The sequence below is a fragment of the Cyprinus carpio genome, chromosome A13 (genome assembly GCF_018340385.1).
Source record: "Cyprinus carpio isolate SPL01 chromosome A13, ASM1834038v1, whole genome shotgun sequence".
NCBI classification, from domain to species: domain Eukaryota; kingdom Metazoa; phylum Chordata; class Actinopteri; order Cypriniformes; family Cyprinidae; genus Cyprinus; species Cyprinus carpio.
This window is the reverse complement of record NC_056584.1, coordinates 18210841-18228601: the sequence shown is the minus strand read 5'-3', so window position 1 is coordinate 18228601 and position 17761 is coordinate 18210841. Positions and strand designations below refer to the sequence as shown.

Genomic DNA, 17761 nt, shown 5'->3' with positions numbered 1-17761 from the left:
TTATTTGATGATATTGTAAATAAACAACTGAACAAATATATATATACATATATACATATATATATATATATATATATATATATATATATATATATATATATATATATATTTTTTTTTTTTTTTTTTTTTTTTAAGTTTTCTATTCTATCTACTTCTTTTCTGCATTAGAACTAACCAAAACTTCTCACAGCACTTAAATATTATTACTCTTTTGTTGGTTTTGATTGCTTCTGTTGTCCTCATTTTTAAGTCGCTTTGGATAAAAGCATCTGCTAAATGACTAAATGTAAATGTACATTTAATAAACATACATTCATGTATAATAAATTGTACATTAAATAAATGATGAACATCATCTGATTTTTATTAATTACTAGATATTTAATTTGGCAAACAAACAAATGAATAAATACATATATAAACAGAATATGTATTGCATATACATTATTAGTATTACATTTATATAAAACATATACGTATTTAAAGGGGTCATATGATGCTGCTAAAAAGAACATTATTTGGTGTATTTGGTATAATGAAATGTGTTTATGCGGTTTAAGGTTACAAAAACATATTATTTTTTCAGATACTGTACATTATTGTTTCTCCTCTATGCCCCGCCTTCTGAAACCTGTTGATTTTCACAAGGCTCATCTCTCTGAAAAGCGAGGTGTGCTGTGATTGGCCAGCTATCCAGCGCGTTGTGATTGGCCGAATGCCTCAAGCGTGAGACGGAAATGTTAGGCCTCTTAACATATTGTGATGCCTTGGCCGGCCATGAGCGACGAGACAAAAACATAAAACCCATTATAAACATGATATAAACATGATTTCTAGTCGTGTTTTCTTTTGGAAGTCAAAAACAAAGTAGTTTCGCTTTCTCAATGAAACCTTGAGTGAGCAGAGGCCGGAGGCCCAGAGTGAGCCGCGGCCAGCTTGAATGAGCAGAGGCAGGTGGCTTGAGAACGGTGTGGCAGGCGGATTCTACGAAGGAGCGTACCTTGGTCTTGCAGCAACCACATGTGACGACCCCGGGCTGGACGCCGCTTTGTCCACGGTGAAAGCCGATTTGGCGATCCACAGTGCAAAGTTGATGTATTTCCTCAGCGACCAGCACGGATCAGCCCCAGGCATGACGAAACGGATATCGTCCTCTTTTGGAAGGCCAAAGAAAGTAGTTTCGCTTTCACAGTGAAACACACATTGTCTATATGACATGGCGGCAGTGGCAACAACAATACTACAACGAGAATAAAAGGTACACCTTCTTTCTTTGCGTGAACATCTGGGTGGTGTTATGCACATATTCCCACATACTGACGTAGATATGTGGGGGCGTGTTAGAACGAGCCGTTTCAGGGAGGCGTGGACGAGTGTTAACTTTTATAAAGAATATCTCTTTGGATTTGAGACTTTAGACTTTGCAACTTTACACATCTTCTTTATTCACCAAGAGCTTGTAACACTCCAAAGAGAAAGGAAATTTTGAAATTGCATCATATGACCCCTTTAACAGTAAAAATTTTGACAAACTTGAATGCATTTATAGTGTGTTTCCCATTATATTAAAAACTTTTGTTCTGAAGGCTTAAATGCTTAGAAGAATTTATATAGTCTATCTATAAACAAAATGGGTTGATTGTGTGTGGGCTCTGACTGAGTTCCCCCAGATCTATAAAGTCTCAGGATGAAAGGCCCACTGGTGTCAAATGTGGCCTTTGACCCCTTTCTATCTCTTTTCCAGCTGGTGTAAATTCAAAGGGGAGACTCCAAACACTCTCTACTCTGTCCGGTGTCAGTGGTCTTATGGTGGCGTGGTGAATCTTAGACCTTTGGTGATGAAGCTTTCGATGGGATGCTAAGCTTTGGTGGATCCACTCTAGTGATTCGGGTGTAGCACCAGACTTAGTCAGCAGGAGACACTCATGCGCAACATTACTGCAACTTCAATTATCCAACCATCAAGCATACTTGTATTTTTCAAACATACATGTTTAGTTTCTTTATGGACGGCTTTGTAGTGTTACCATAAGTTGTCGTCTGACTTTGTTGTTCCAGCTGTTATGCTGTTATGTTATATATCATATCATCTCTCTCTCCTGAGTTTTGTGTGGTGTGAAACAGTATTAAAACATGTATTCAGCACCAAATCAACTTTAACAGTCTTCATGGTTAGCCCCCTCCTAAGTCTTCATTAAAGAACTTCCCTTTTCACCTGGAGTGCAGTGTGGGAGAGTTTAAACTCAGGCCATTGTGAGGAAGATCTGTTCTGGACACAGCAGTTTTATTGAAATCAGGCAATTAATGCACTCTGAGCTATCCAGTGTGTGAGTTTCTGTTCAGAACATAGCAAATGTGCATTTCAGGATATTTGTGTGTATAATGGGCCTCTGGTGTTTTTATGCTTGGTAACACAAAGCCTTTGTAATATAATTGTTATAAATGACTTTACTATCACTTTTGATCAATTTAATGCATCCTTGCAATATTATATTACAATATTATATTGCAATGTTATATTACATTATTATATTTTGCAAAACCTAGTTACTGAGATGTAACTGCATCCCAATGTGGCAACTATCCCCATTCTCCCCATTCCATAGCCATGCATGCTTACTCGTTCACTGAAGCTGTTATAGAAATAAACTATACCTGACTAAACACAAATACACATGTACAAACCGGGCAGGTCCCATTCAGCTCCCATATACAGTTTGAAATTGTTCCCAAACCTCTGATTTACACACACACATACTAGTACTCTTACTCACTTATTGAACTGCTGCTATTTCATGTCAGGCTGTGTGACTCGTAGAGATGTGGATGAGGTATTTATGGGTGAAAGGCCAAAGTGTGTGTGAGTGCATGTTTTCTGGCTGGTATTATTACTCAGTGTTTGGGAATGGCAACAGCTGCAGCAGGAGGGCGTTAAAGAAGAAAAACAAAAATCAGAGCAAGAAATAGAGAGTGAATGATGGAGAGAGTGTTTGGAGAGAGGAGTTTAAAAAGATTGTCAGGGAGACCGAGCATAGAGGACAGAACAGTTTTAAAGCAGAGAAAGTGTGTGACACAGGGCAGGGTAAGTGTGTGTGTTTGGGTAAAATGAACTCCAAATGCGATGTGGTCTCAGCTGAGACCAGGCGTCAGAGCAGAATTAGAGGTTTTAGAAGGCAGAGAGAACAACAAAGAGGAGAAAAATCATCAATCAAATGACACTGTAGAGGTGAGGTAGTGTGCGTAATTGGATTTGTGTTTCTTTCTTCCTAACAGAGTCCTCAGAATGATTTACTGAATCTCTGTGACACAGGGAGCACGGTTACTGATAGAGCATGAAAATCAATTCAGGACAAAGGAGAACAACAGAGATGCAGAAAAAAGAAGTCCAGGGAAAAAAAAACAGATGTCAGAATGAAAGGGCCAATTGGCATGAAAGAAATCAGACAGACATACAGCAAAATCACGTTCTGTAGGCAGCGGTTAACAGTCAGCAGATGTTTCTATTGGTGTGTGTGAATATGGACTGTGGTCTAAAGGTAAAGCAATCACTGCAGGGCTAATTTAAAGCTGAAAAAAGACATAACTCTTGCCTGATAACCAAGACCAGTGGATCTCATTTTCCACTCATTTAAACCTAGCATGAAATGCAAGAAAAGTTTTTTTTTCTTCATACCTGTTTACTAAAAAGGCCCAGTAATGATTTTTAAGTTGTCTTCTCTTACTCATGCATTTGACTTGCAAAGCCAGACATTTAAAGTGAATGGATGGATCGCACAAAACCTGCTATATATTAAAAAAAAATACTGCATTACAGTAATGAACATCTGATTACAAAAAGAATAATACAAATTATTAAAAAATATTTTTTCATTTATTTTATTTATTTTTTGTGAAACATGGACGTTTTTGAGACTTACCTGAAGGGGGGGGGCAGATGAAACCAGCAGTTCAATTCCAGGCTGCAGAAAGGTCAGATTATGCAGAAGAATGACCTGGTTCCTGTGGTCTTGCCCCGGTGGCCGTCTAGGAGACAAGGTCTTTACTGGGGATCTGTCTCTAGGGCTCATCTAGTTGTCCTGCTCTGCGCTGACATTCAGGGCTGTAGAGGTCATCTCTAGGAGTTGATCCACCATCTGGGCTGGATATGTACTGGATCCGGGTGACTGCAGTGACAATCTGATCTGGATACTGACTGGATCCGGTGGCTACAGTGACCTCGGAATAAGAAAGAAACAGACTAATATTAGCGTAGATGCCATTCTTCTAATGATGTAGTAAGTACATTGGGTGTTATGGGAAGTGTTCCCAGTTCCGGGGCCCAATTAATGCAGCCTAAAAATCCTTTAACAAGTTGTGTATTAGAAATGTGTTAGTGTGTTATGTGTAAATCAGGTTAAAGAGATGGGTCTTTAATCTAGATTTAAACTGACAGAGTGTCTGCCTCCCGAACAATGTTAGGTAGGTTATTCCAGAGCTTAGGCGCTAAATAGGAAAAGGATCTGCTGCCTGCAGTTGATTTTGATATTCTAGGTATTATCAAATTGCTAGAGTTTTGAGAATGCAGCGGATGTGGAGGACTATAGTGCAACAAGAGCTCATTCAAATACTGAGGTGCTAAACCATTCAGGGCGTTATAAATAATTAAAAAGATTTTGAAATCTATAGATGTTTGATAGGGAGCCAGTGCAGTGTTGACAGAACTGGGCTAATATGGTCATACTCCCTGGTTCTATTAAGAGCTCTAGCTGCTGCTATTTGGACTAGCTGGAGTTTGTTTATCAAGCATGCAGTACAACCACCCAATAAAGCATTACAATAATCTAACCTTGAGGTCATAAACACATGAATTAACATTTCTGCATTTGACATTGAGAGCATAGGTCGTAATTTAGATATATTTTTGAGATGAAAAAATGCAGTTTTACAAATGCTAGATACTTGGCTTTCAAAGGAAAGATTGCTATCAAATAGCACACCTAGGTTCCTAACTGATGACGAAGAATTGACAGAGCAGCCATCGAGTCTTAGACAGTATTCTAGGTTGTTACATGCAGTTTTTAGGTCCTATAATTAACACCTGTTTTTTCAGAATTTAGCAGTAAGAAATTACTCCTCATCCAGGTTTTTATATCGACTATGCATTCCGTTAGTTTTTCAAATTGGTATGTTTCGCTGGGCCACAAAGAAATATAGAGCTGAGTATCATCAGCATAACAGTGAAAGCTAACACCGTGTTTCCTGATGATGTCTCCCAAGAATAACATGTAAAGCGTGAAAAGTAATGGCCATAGTACTGAACCTTGAGGTACTCCATACTGCACTTGTGATCGATATGATACCTCTTCAGTCATCAATGTGTGATCATCAATCCACTACACCATGGTTTCATCATGTGATTGGTGTTCACACAAGTTAACCATGTACCACAAAGCAGTTTTTTTCACTGACCTCTTATCTGTAGTGAAAATTTGTCTGAAATCTTTCTGTCATCCCGAGTTGCACAATGAATGTTGCTTTAATCACACACCTCAAGAAAAACAGAACTACCATATTTCACCAAGTACATGCAAGGTTGTGCACATTTGTCAGACTGCCTTACATTGGGCGGTCTCTCAAGCTAATGCACATATTAGAAACAGCAGGAGAGAGCAAAGGCCAGAGTCTACACAGAGAGAGAGAGAGAGAGAGAGAACATTTGTTTTCCATTATCTGACATACAGAGAACCCTCTGTCCAAATCAATGAAGAAAAATCAGCCTGTCTATCTATCTTTCTCACATACAAACCAGCAAAAACTCACCCTAATGCTTGGATCTCTTAGACTAAACATGGATCACAGACTCCATTCCAGATGCCATAGTACATGAATCAGTGAGAAACCAGTTTTAGTTTTTATTTCCCTTTATTTATTGAAATCCACATAAAAATACACCAAAATTGTCCTTTTGGACGTGTAAACAGGGTTGCAATGGTAAAAAAACAAACAAAATCATTACCGTTCTGTATGTTTTCTATTTATTTATTTTTCTTTATTTAAAATAGAAAATGGAAGGATCATTGGGATTAGTGTGTTGGAGAAGAAATATCCTGAAAGTTCAGAAAAATCTTTAAAAAACAAATCCAAGCTTGTGAATTCTAAAGACCAGAACTGGTTGTTTTTTTGAGTCAGACAAGCAGATTTTCCAACTCATTAAACATCTGTGTAAATCTAATATCCCACATTCAGTTGTAAAATCAGCAATGCTGTCTTTCTATGGATGACAGCAACCACCTAATTCAAAGATTCTGTCAAAATCTCTGTCATTCAGTAAAGATTAATATGCTTTTCAGTGCTCTGCTACATTTTTTAATTTGATTGTGCCTGTGTTCAGTATTCAAGTGCCATAACAATGCTATGAGCACATTAGAAGTGTCATAAGAGTGCAGCTGGCTCATCTCATTGGGATTGCCTTCTTTTGGTTCAGAAAACAGCCTCTGCAAGGTGTGTAACCTGTAAAATAAGGTTTCTCCTCGAGGTAGGATGTGTTGATGCTAAATGTCCCACAATGATGATGTCAAAGGTCAAGGACCTTGAACCCAGGAAACAATGATGACACACAGGCTCAACACACCAACAAACAGACCAATCACCATCAGCAAAACAGCCTAGAATGAAAAGAGAAACTTGGAAAAGGTGCATTTGGAAAGAAACTTAAAGAAAGCAACATAATATCAGTAAAATAATCAACATATCAAGTGAACAAAACAAACAAACAAACATGTAATTCATAGTTCCATTCAGACATACAGTACACTACCGTTCAAAGGTTTGGGGTAGGTATTTTTTTTTATTAATATTTTTATTCCACAAGAATGCATTAAATTGATCATAAAAAAAAAAAAAAATTCATAAAGGTTACAAAAAGTATTCATTTAAGAATCCTGAAAAAAAGGTAACATGGTTACCACAAAAATATTAAGCAGCATAACAGTTTTTTTTTTTTAACATTGATAATAATTAGAAATGTTACTGGAGCACCAGTTATTTTTTTTTCTATCAAATAAATGCAGCATTGGTGAGAGCTCATTTCAAAAACATTTTTAAAAAAAATCTTACTGACCCCACTTTTGAACAGTAGTGTATAAAAAAAGTAAAGGAAGTCTCTCAAAATCAGCTGTCCTGCAAAGAAAGTCACGTATGTGTTAATGAATATATGTAAGACTTTAGATACCCCTGCTGAACTGAGAGATCTCATTGGCTCAGAGCTGATTCTCAAATAAAACATCCCAGGATACACAAACAGCAAACATGTGGAGGTCGTAGAACCTGGAATCACACAAGAAAAGGTATGCACACACACACATAAACATGTTGAGCACTGAACTTCACAGTAAAACACACAGAGCATATGGATACACACTCACCCACCACACCAAAGACATTCCTAATGTCAGGGACGAAAATAGCGAGCAGCAGCACAAAAGTGAGGATGAAAAAACAGGAAAGTGCATGAGAGAGCCAGGAGAACTCCCTGTCTCCTCTGCATAACATCAACACCGCTTTACGTGCCTGAGAGAAAGAGAGAGAGGATGTGTTTTCTGAATTTCTTATTTAAATAGTTCACATTCTGCCGTTTGACTTACTGGGAAGTGAATGAGCGGCACGGTGAGCAGAACGGCCAATAAAATCGCAATACGCACTGACATCACCACAACATCCCGCGGTAGGTAAGTGTCATATCCTAGCAACAGCTCTGATTCCACATGTGCTGTGAATAAAGAAAGTTTGATCAGATCAATCCATTTATCTTCCTCATTTACGGACATCATTTAATTAAAAAAGTTTGCATTGTGGGACTGTGTAGCTTAAGCAATGTTCTTACTATAGAAGGTGAGGTATCCAAACAGGGCAGAAATCAGATACACCACAAAACTAAGAAAGATGCTGACATTCGCCACATTCTGCATTCTCTGCTTTGTGGGTCTGAAAAACATACATAAACATATAATTAGGTAATAACAGACTATATATGCGGCAGATGCACAGAAAGAACAGCAATGAGTGAACTAACCTGTGTAACTCACAGTAAATGGGTAAAACTGCCGTATGGCACAAGAAGGAGAAAGCCATTGTTGGGACGGCATAAGCACTCTGAAATGCACACACACACAGAGTCATTTCTCACCCTCCTGATGTGTGTGGGGTTATGCTTTAATATTACAACTAATATTTGGGTTTCTAATAGTCCTGCAAAGCGATCTTTAAATCAAAACATAGCTCTCCTTTCTAAAGAAAACTCACACTCACCTTAATAGAGAACACAAACATCTGTGGGGTGCATTCAGAGGTATTTAAGCTCTAGGGGTAGAAAAATAAAATGAATGTGAATATAAAAATTTGAATCAAATCAGGACAGCAACAGAATGAAAAAATTCTCTCTGACATCACATTATCTGTAGCTGAATATCGGCACACCGTTTAAGGAAATAGAGGCTTTGACCTCTGGCTCACGCGGTCAAAGGCCACTTCCCTTATTATAACAATGCTACTTCTTGTTTCTGATTGACTGGGTCTGAATTGACTACACAGAATATCTGAGAGTAATGATTTAATTTTTTTTTATATATTTAAAAAAGTATGTATAAACAACAAATAAAACCTTAAATTTCTAAAAGGTTTTAAAGATTATCTTTAATAAAAAACAACCTAAAACTGAATCTAGTCTCAGTTATCTTTTCATATGAATCAACTGAAAAGTAAAGAGTCCTGAAGGAGTTCAAGTCATCACTATCTGAGAGCTAAAAAAACAAAAAAAAAACATCTTTTGTAATGAAAATTAAGTTACATTGAGGTCCTTAATGGGTAAATTTAAATTACTTTAACTATATAGTCTAATGTTCTGGAGCTGCCTGAATTGTGTTTTGGGTATTAATCTGGGGTGTTTAGGCAAGCGGTTCGGCTGGGAGGGTCAAGTCAAGTCAAGTCACCTTTATTTGTATAGCGCTTTATACTCAACTGATTGTGTCAAAGCAGCTTTACAATGTCAAACAGGAAAATAGTTTGTCAATAATGCAAGAAGACAATAACTAAGAGTAATTTTTCCAGCTAAAGTCAGTGTGTGTGGGTGTGTGTGTGGTCTTTACCAGGCTCACAGTAGAGTTAACTGGCAGCGGGCAGGGAATGGACCATTTTTTTACCACCACCTGTGAGAGAGATTAAAACATCAACATAGGAAAGATACAGAGAGAGAAAGAGAGAGAGAACAACTCACCACTACGGTAAAGAACAACATGAAGAAGAATGCGAGACTGCTGGTATATCCCAAGAAACCTGAGGAGGAGATAGAAACCAGTGATACACACTCTCTCGCACATGTACAGAGTAATAAAGAATAAATTAAAAAAACCCTCTGATGACACTCACCAATCTTAGGAAGTAGAGCCAGTGGCAACACTACAATTAGAGTCACTAAAATCAATAGTGTAACACCATCCTCAAACCACTTTCTAAGGACAGAAAATAAAATGCATTTCAAAATGGCACATAGTGAAGGATATACACACTTTTCAAAGTTCTGGGGTCAGTAAGATTTTGTTTATTAATGTTTTAGTCTACTATGCTCACAAAGGCTGCATTTATTTGATCAAAACCAAAGTAAAAACAGTAATATTATGATATATTATTATAATTTAAAATAAAATGTCTTTCCTGCGATGTCAAAGCTGAATTTTCAGCAGCCATTGCGACAGTCTTCAGTGTCACATGAACCTTCATAAATCATTCTAATATACTGATTTGCTGCTTAAGAAACATTTCTTATCAATATCAAAAACAGTGTTTAAAAACTATTTTTGCCAAAAATGTGAGATTTTTTCACGACTTTTTGATTAATAGAAAGCTCAAAACAACAGCATTTATTTAAAATAGAACTATTTTGTAAAAATATCTTTACTGTCACTTTTGATCAATTTAATGCACCCTTGCTAGATAAGATTATTAAGAAATGAAAAAATCTTACTGACCCCACAGAGTGTTTTAAACCCATGGATGTGTTAATCACAAAACACTTATCTGCTTCCCAAATCAACCCTTAAAACATTGCAATGCTGGAAATCCCCAAATCTAATGTCAGAAAATTAATAAGAGAGAGCAAAAATAAAATAAAATAAAATAAAATAATTGAAGAGAAAACTGAGACTGATCTGATCATCATATTCAGCAGTATATTTACTTCCAGCAACTCAGTGTAGACAAATGTCTTGTTAAGGGTTTAATTTATTTTATTGTTTTTATAATATAAAAATCACAAATGTAAAGGGGGAAAAAAGCACAACATTTTTAATTATAAATTTAATTTTTAATTATAATTGAATTATAAATTACTAATTATATGATAAATAAATTATAATCCCTTTTCCATTGATTTTTATTCTATTTATTCTTTTCTCTCTATTATCTCCCTCTGTTGTTTTGTACTGTTCAAACGTTTGGGATCATTAAAAAAATACTTTTATTATATTATTTATATTTACATTGTTCCAAAAATTTATATTTCAAATAAATGCTGTTCTTTGAACTTTCTATTTATTAAAAAATCCTGGGGCAAAAAATGAAAATAAAGTAAGGTGAATGTGTATGTGTGTTCTTTGAACTGGGAGACTGAATCTTGAACAGGTTGGTGTGTGTGAGAGAGATCTCGAGTTGATCTCCTGTGGTTCTCTCTTAACAACAGGGAGGTACTAGACAGCCTAGCTGATCCACTTGAAGAAATGAAGATAAATTACTCCACTGAAAGAAAAATGTTATTTTACAGTAATTGACTAAAGTTTCAAGCGTTTATTTGTGATTTCTTTCTTTTCCCAGATAGATGGAGTAGTGATGTTTGAATGTGTCTGGGTGTGGTCACAGTAATTGTGCTGGTAAAGAGGATCTTGGGCAGGCATGACACTCGTTGGGTGGAACATATGTGTGAGATTTACGTGAACGGACCTGAAATGCAAACCAGCTGTGTGGGGACGGGGCACAATCAAACCACTGCTCAGAACATCGGCTAATAAAATAATGACCAGTACATTCTTTACTCTGGAATACTTGCTCTTTTCTCCGTTTCAGAAACTCCCTTAAATATAGAGAAGTGAGAGAAAGAGTGTTTTTCTGCCAGTCAGTGAATGACCTGGTGTGAAAGTGTCCCTTTCTATCTCTCTTTCATTTCATCTATCTCTCTTCAACATTTGGAATCATGTTTCTATTTTGACTTATAATGAATTCAGATGTAAAACTTTTCAACTCCGTTTATGTGGTATGTAAAACATATTTGTCGTGATAAACCATATGTACTACCATTCAATTTTGGGGGAGGTAAGATTTTTAAATCGCTTTTGAATTTATGTGATTAAAAATACAGTTAAAACAATAATATTGTGAAATAGTTTGTATATATATATATATATATATATGTGATTATTTCTATTTGAATATATTTTAAAATGTAATTTATTTCTGTGATGGCAAAGCTGAATTTTTAACGCCCATTACTCTAGTCTTCAGTGTCACATGATCCTTCAGAAATCATTCTAATATGCTGATTTGCTGCTCAAGAATACATTTTTATTAGTATCAATGTTGTTGGTTGCTCGGTTTCTACTTTTTGATATGTTCAAATTTAACATTAAATATGTTCTGATTGGCACTGGAAACTTGCATTGAACATTATCAGAATGAAGTGTGAGGATGTGGTATAGATTTATTTACCCAGAAGTTCCTGTGCTCATAAAGCCAGTGACGGCAGCAGGCATTTCAGACTTCAAGATGAACAAGTAGGTGGACATGGCTAGAGAAAGAGAACAACAGCACATTATACATATAAGCCATGCAAAACCTCATATACACACTAAAACACCCCATGATGCAAACATGCACATCAATCTACTCAGAAAATCAAACTAAACCATGCCACAGACTGAGACACATAGCCTACTGTATTTAAAAACAGCACAGTGCTGAGATCAACATATTTTAAATTAACACTAACATGCTAACAGACACACACAGGTGATTAACGATTGGTTGATGGCTTGTAACCGAATTGCGCTCACACAAACACACAGTTGCTGCCATTCTAAAGACAGTGTGAAAGTGAGATGGATTTTATGTTAAGTTAGATTAATGGTAAACAAAATTCTGTTTTACTGCTACTAAACACCAGATAACACACAGAATACTCACTACAGTTCACAGTGAGTAGCGAGCAGTGTTCAGAGAAAGACAGAAAGAGAAGACAAATTTTTATTTTTCTTGTTATTTTTTTCACACCATTCTTAAGTATAGCTGTTGTTCACTGACTAACCTGCTCTGCTAAGTACTTTGGCAATACAAAATAAAAGTAATATATCCTCCCATTAAAACATGTTCAAACTGAGAGAGAGCAAAAGAGAAAGAAAGGAAAAACTCTGCATCAGGGAATCCTAGTAATTCGGAGTTCAGAGTTCAAAGGTTAAGTTGTATGACTTTAACCATATAAACAGTTTAATACAAGTGAAAGAGAAAACCGCACCTCCAATGTTCTGAATGAGAATAGTACACGCCACCAGAATCTGCACAAAACAAGTGAAAAACATGTTTTATAGGAGTAACAAGGCACATTTTACTTCTGTGGTGAATTCAATTATGATGAGTTCATAGATAAAGACACAGTTATTTATTTATATAACAAAATGAAACATTGAAGTACATCATTCCTCATTCAGATTAAAAAAATTATATGTCAGCTAGGTATTAGATCTGCGATATTAACCAACCTTGCCAGGTCTGTTGAAGGCTCTCTCTCCAAGAGCTTCATAAGAGTTGACGCCTAACACACATGAACATATGCAACAGTGAGGCCTGGTTACAATTTAGAATCAATAAATACCATTTCAATGTTTATAAACTGCCTACAACACACCACTGTTTATCAGAATGGATTCCTCACCTGATGTACTGTATACTGGAGCAGTGTTATTTTAGAGTTACTGCGATACTATTATAGTTTTTTAATATTTTATAATAGTTTTTATTTATTTTTTTAGTTTTGTTTTTATTTTAGTTTATGTTTTAGTAATTTTGTTGTGTGTTTTTGTTATTTTTTTGTTTATTATTTTTTAATTAAATTTAATGTTTATATATATATATATATATATATATATATATATATATATATATATATATATATATATATATATATATATATATATATATATATATATATATATATTTTTTTTTTTTTTTTTTTTTTTAAATCGTTCATAATTTTATTTCAAGTAGCATACATGTTTTTTTATGGTTTTTGTTTTACTATAATAGTCCTGGTGAGGAGTTAAACAGGAGTAAGCAGAGTAAAGAAGAGGTCAAAAGTGAGAGATATTACCTGTCTTGTCACAGAGGAGCAGCAAGAGATGTACAGAATAAGCAGCCAAACTGGAGACCACCAGCAACAGAATACTGTGAGAAACACACGCAAAGTTCCTCTATTGAGAAGTCCTTCATTTCTATCCTTGTGTAAAAATATAATTTTTTGCATGGCTCTGTTTATGTCATTGTAAGTGCCTTACTAGAACTGCAATTTTTGCTTAAAAGTAAAACTGAGGGGCACATCAAAACAATTTTCTGTTGTAATCAATTATGCCACAAATGCTGTCAACACAGCTGAACTTGTATTGAATCGGGAACACTGTGTGCGTGTACCTGAATCCAATTATGCCCGTATTGGCCATAGCATAGGAGAGACCCAGGATGCCACTACCCATGATGGCATTCATCAGGTTAAAGGCAGAAGACCAGAAGGACGCACCTCTAGCTTGAACACCCTGTGAGGAAAATAACAGACCAGGAATTATACATGACAGTGGAGCAAACTGAGACTAAATAGATCCTAGATGTTATGCAAGCGACAAAGCATGCACAAAAAAAAAAAAAAAAAAAAAAAAAAAAGTCAATGTCAAACGAATGTCATTACTGTCTGCTTACACACCAAGTTACTGAAAGCACAAAGGGAAGTGAAATCTTTGCAAAGACAAAATAAAACTGCATAAGATCAGCATGTGATGATGAGAAAATGATTACAAAGCTTGTAAATACTAGTACACCACTGCATGTAAAGATACACTAGTTTAGACTGGATTTACATTAATAATGTACATTAATTTACTTTGACATGTCTAAAATTTATTTTCTTTTATGCCCATGAGGTAAAGCACTTTGTAAATAATGTTTTCTGTAGGCCTATACTTTGTAAATGCTGTGCTATACAAATCAATTTAGTCTTAGTCTTAGCAGAGAAGCAGCTAAGACAAGAGTTTCTTAATGGAATTTTGCATCATTTTAACAAAAAGAATAATAAAAAAAATTATGATAACAGATTTAACACATAACCTGGAAACACAACATCAGTTTGTTTAAATATATAATTATGTCCACAAAAATCTAAACATTTAATAAACAATAAATGCATAAAATATAATACATACATATGGAACATATTTTCACCACATAAGGAAAAAAAACTGCTTTGTTTAATCATAATTATGGCATGAGTCTCTATGACGACAAGACACAAGTCACGATTAATAATAAAAATAATAAATAAATAAAAAAAAAACTAAAATTTTGCTATCATAGTTATGACTTTTTATTTCATACTATTGACTTTAGGTCATAATTAACATTTCTGCTAGAATTATTTACCAATGCACGGTTTTGGGCGAAACATGAAATGTTTACATACATACATAATACATACATAAAACAAAAAATACAAAAATAAATACTATTATAAAATAGAAAAAAAAAAAACATAGTGAACCTAGGTGTCAGATTTTCATTATTTAGCTATTATTTACAAATGTGTTCACGCTCACAAATGTGTTCAATCTTTCGTTTAATGGCATGTCTTCTTATTATTTTTATTATTTTAATATTAATGTTATGAGGGAAATACCGGGTGTGGTTTACCTGTGCTGCTAACAGCGGTGTGCTCTCCTCTCCGATGGGCTCATACTCGCTCCCCGTCTGCACGCTGTAGTTTGCGCCTTCTTTCCACATGTTCCGCCGTTTAGTTTACTGCTACGCACCAACCAGAACCCCACTTCTCGTTAGCGGAGCCGTCAGTTCATGTACCCGGCTCTCGTACCACCGGCTTCAGAGAGACTCAAGAAAACATTAACGTCACTATTCACGTGATTATTAAAAAACGGTCACATGATCACTTATGTCAGACGTCACACAGACCAATCACGTCTGGCACAGCCGAAATCTCGGTCGCTTAGAAATGACGTATTCGTATGGCTGCCGGCTGGAGAGGGTGATCTGTGACAGTTTATTTTGTTTTTATTATAAAACTAAAAGTTATGTTTTGAGTGTGTTGAATAACACGGGTTAAGCTCTGTTGCTAAACAATCTTGTAGTTTATTATCAAGTGTAGACAACAGCCTGCTGCTAAAACATGTGCGTTTATATAATTTTTATGTATGAATTCACGAAGGTTGCAAATTCTTAATTTGTCTCATTAGACTCTTTTGTACAGGGCATGACTTCATCTCTGTCTCTTTCTCTGACCAACAGATCTGGCAGACTTTTGTTCCTTTTCCCGAAACATCACAGTTGTGTCTCTGTGTCTCAGAATTTAAACCAATTTGCAAGAATTTCCCTCCAGTTCTCTTCTGTTGTCCATTCTCAGAAAGCCATGACTGATCATCTACAGACTGATTTGGGGCTCTACAAGCCCCCTCAGACAGTCCGGGGCATGACAGAACTGGACCGCACAGCTTTCAGTCAGACAGTCAGTGTTCCTGCAATACGAATACCGACCAAAGTTCTCAACAAAGTGGTGAAGAGTTTGAAGAAAGTGGCACTACAGAGGCCAGGACTCAAACGGGTTGTCGAGGAACACAATGAAGATGGAAATAAAGACAGTAGTCAAGGAGAACATCGGCTGCTGCTTTTGGACCCAAACAACATTACGTCTACAGATTCGTTTGACAGCGAGGAGGCAGAAGCTCTGAAAGCATATGGGGTGCCTCAGGAGATCCAGAAGTACCAAGTGAAACTCACCTATGAGAACCTTAAGAGTGAAGAGATACTGCGAGCTGTACTTCCTGAAGGACAGGATGTGACATCAGGATTTAGTAGAGTGGGCCACATCGCTCACATGAACCTGAGAGACCACCAGCTCCCCTACAGAAAACTAATTGGTGAGAAGAGATTATAAACAAATAAATCAACTTAAAGAGACACCCACAAATTCTGCCATGATTTACGCACCTTCACGTCGTACCAAACCTGTATGCATGTTGCTCTTCAACTGATTTCAGTTAGTTGGCAAGGCAACATTTCTAATTTTCATTTAGTTTTTCATCTAATATTTACATTTTATTTTATTCCAGCTTTATTTCAAGTAACAAAGTGTTTTGAATAGTTTCAGGTTTAGTTAACAATAATAACCCTGGTTTGGAATGACATGAAGGTGACTAAATGATGACAGAGATTTCACTTTTGGGTGAACTGTGCCTTTATGTTTAAATCTTTTTTATGGATTTTTGGTGTTTTGTTCCAGGTCAAGTAATCATAGATAAGAACCCCGGCGTTACGTGCGTGGTCAACAAAACCAACACCATTGATTCCACTTACAGGAACTTCCAAATGGAGGTTTTGGCAGGAGAGAGTAACATGGTGGCAAAAGTGGGTTCATCTTATATATAGAGTCAGCATATTCAGTTACATCAATCTGTAATGTTCCTTTCTTCCTCTCTCAGGTACGCGAGAATGCCGTATTGTACGAGTTTGATTTCTCTCTGGTGTACTGGAACCCTCGACTAAGCACCGAACACGAGCGCATCGTTTCCCTTCTTCAGCGTGGAGATACCGTAGTGGATGTTTTCGCCGGGGTCGGTCCATTCGCGATCCCAGCAGCCCGTCGTGGCTGCGAGGTCCTCGCTAACGACTTAAACCCGGAGTCCTTCCGTTGGCTCCAGCACAATGCTAAACTCAACAAGGTTGACCGAAAAATAACATCATTTAACATGGATGGACGGGACTTCATCCGAGGACCTGTACGGGAGCGCCTGCCTTCTCTAATGAAGGGATCACAAAAGATTCATGTGGTGATGAACCTTCCCGCACTGGCTCTAGAGTTCCTTGATGCTTTCAGAGGTCTGCTGGGCCCAGAGCCAGACCAGAGTCTTTCCTGTCTAGACGACAACTTGCCACAGGTGCATTGCTACGGGTTTTCCAAGGAAGATGACACTCAGAGGGATGTAGTGGAGCGGGCAGAGGCGAGTTTAAAGATTTCCCTGCGAGGACAGTGTTCTGTGCACCTGGTGAGGAATGTGGCACCTAATAAGGAGATGATGTGTGTGAGTTTTACATTGCCGAGAGGAGTACTGTACAGCACACACACTCAAGACAGAGGTAAGAGACTCTCACACTCACTAGTGTCATTTGGCAGTAGTAGGCTATTAAAACATGAAATAAAAACATACACACCATGCCGTAGTAATGATGGCAGGTCATTTCAGCGAAATGTGTTTCTCTTTCTCCATAGATATTTCAGAGGAGCCGTGTCCTAAGAAACAGAAGTGTGAGGATCTGACAGACTGAATTCACTCTTTGGTCGTGTTAACTTGCCTGTTAATATGTTTTAGTTTTTTGTAATTTTTTTTTTTTGTTAAATAAATTATCATTCCATGTGGGTGAATGCTGTTGCATTTCTTTGAGACGATCACAAAACCAAGACTGACACATAATTTTT

At 36.6% G+C, this 17761-nt stretch overlaps 2 protein-coding genes across 3 annotated transcripts; one reads left to right on the top strand and one right to left on the bottom strand.

Moving 5' to 3' along the window:
• Positions 1 to 5882: 5882 nt before the first annotated feature.
• LOC109112020 (probable sodium-coupled neutral amino acid transporter 6) lies at positions 5883 to 15210 on the bottom strand. Its single transcript, XM_042769161.1, has 16 exons — positions 14968 to 15210; positions 13702 to 13823; positions 13385 to 13458; positions 12777 to 12829; positions 12533 to 12572; positions 11731 to 11809; positions 9403 to 9485; positions 9251 to 9309; positions 9123 to 9182; positions 8287 to 8337; positions 8051 to 8130; positions 7862 to 7962; positions 7623 to 7747; positions 7404 to 7548; positions 7211 to 7305; positions 5883 to 6644 (listed from the first exon to the last, which is right to left on the bottom strand). The coding sequence occupies exons 1-16, from the start codon at positions 15055 to 15057 to the stop codon at positions 6561 to 6563; spliced, it is 1341 nt and encodes a 446-aa protein (XP_042625095.1). The 5' UTR covers positions 15058 to 15210; the 3' UTR covers positions 5883 to 6560.
• Positions 15199 to 17747, top strand: LOC109082929 (tRNA (guanine(37)-N1)-methyltransferase-like). Of its 2 annotated transcripts, none has more exons than XM_042769159.1 (5): positions 15199 to 15316; positions 15577 to 16205; positions 16568 to 16692; positions 16767 to 17421; positions 17555 to 17747. In XM_042769159.1, exons 1-5 carry the CDS (start codon positions 15297 to 15299, stop codon positions 17608 to 17610), a joined length of 1485 nt encoding a protein of 494 aa, XP_042625093.1. In that variant the 5' UTR covers positions 15199 to 15296; the 3' UTR covers positions 17611 to 17747. The 2 variants fall into 2 exon arrangements, with proteins under 2 accessions (XP_042625093.1, XP_042625094.1); XM_042769160.1 differs by having other exon boundaries at positions 15267 to 15459.
• Positions 17748 to 17761: the final 14 nt, after the last annotated feature.

What these genes read in the sequence shown, in the direction of transcription:
- LOC109112020 (XM_042769161.1), bottom strand. Translation starts at nt 15,057, where the DNA reads ATGTGGAAAGAAGGCGCAAACTACAGCGTGCAGACGGGGAGCGAGTAT. An exon ending in GGCTCTACTTCCTAAGATTG is followed by an intron (nt 9,310 to 9,402) that starts GTGAGTGTCATC and finishes TCTCCTCCTCAG; the next exon opens with GTTTCTTGGGATATACCAGC. An exon ending in GAATGTCTTTGGTGTGGTGG is followed by an intron (nt 7,306 to 7,403) that starts GTGAGTGTGTAT and finishes GTGTGATTCCAG; the next exon opens with GTTCTACGACCTCCACATGT.
- LOC109082929 (XM_042769159.1), top strand. Translation starts at nt 15,297, where the DNA reads ATGGCTGCCGGCTGGAGAGG. An exon ending in ATGGCTGCCGGCTGGAGAGG is followed by an intron (nt 15,317 to 15,576) that starts GTGATCTGTGAC and finishes TCTGACCAACAG; the next exon opens with ATCTGGCAGACTTTTGTTCC. An exon ending in AGAGTAACATGGTGGCAAAA is followed by an intron (nt 16,693 to 16,766) that starts GTGGGTTCATCT and finishes TTCCTCTCTCAG; the next exon opens with GTACGCGAGAATGCCGTATT.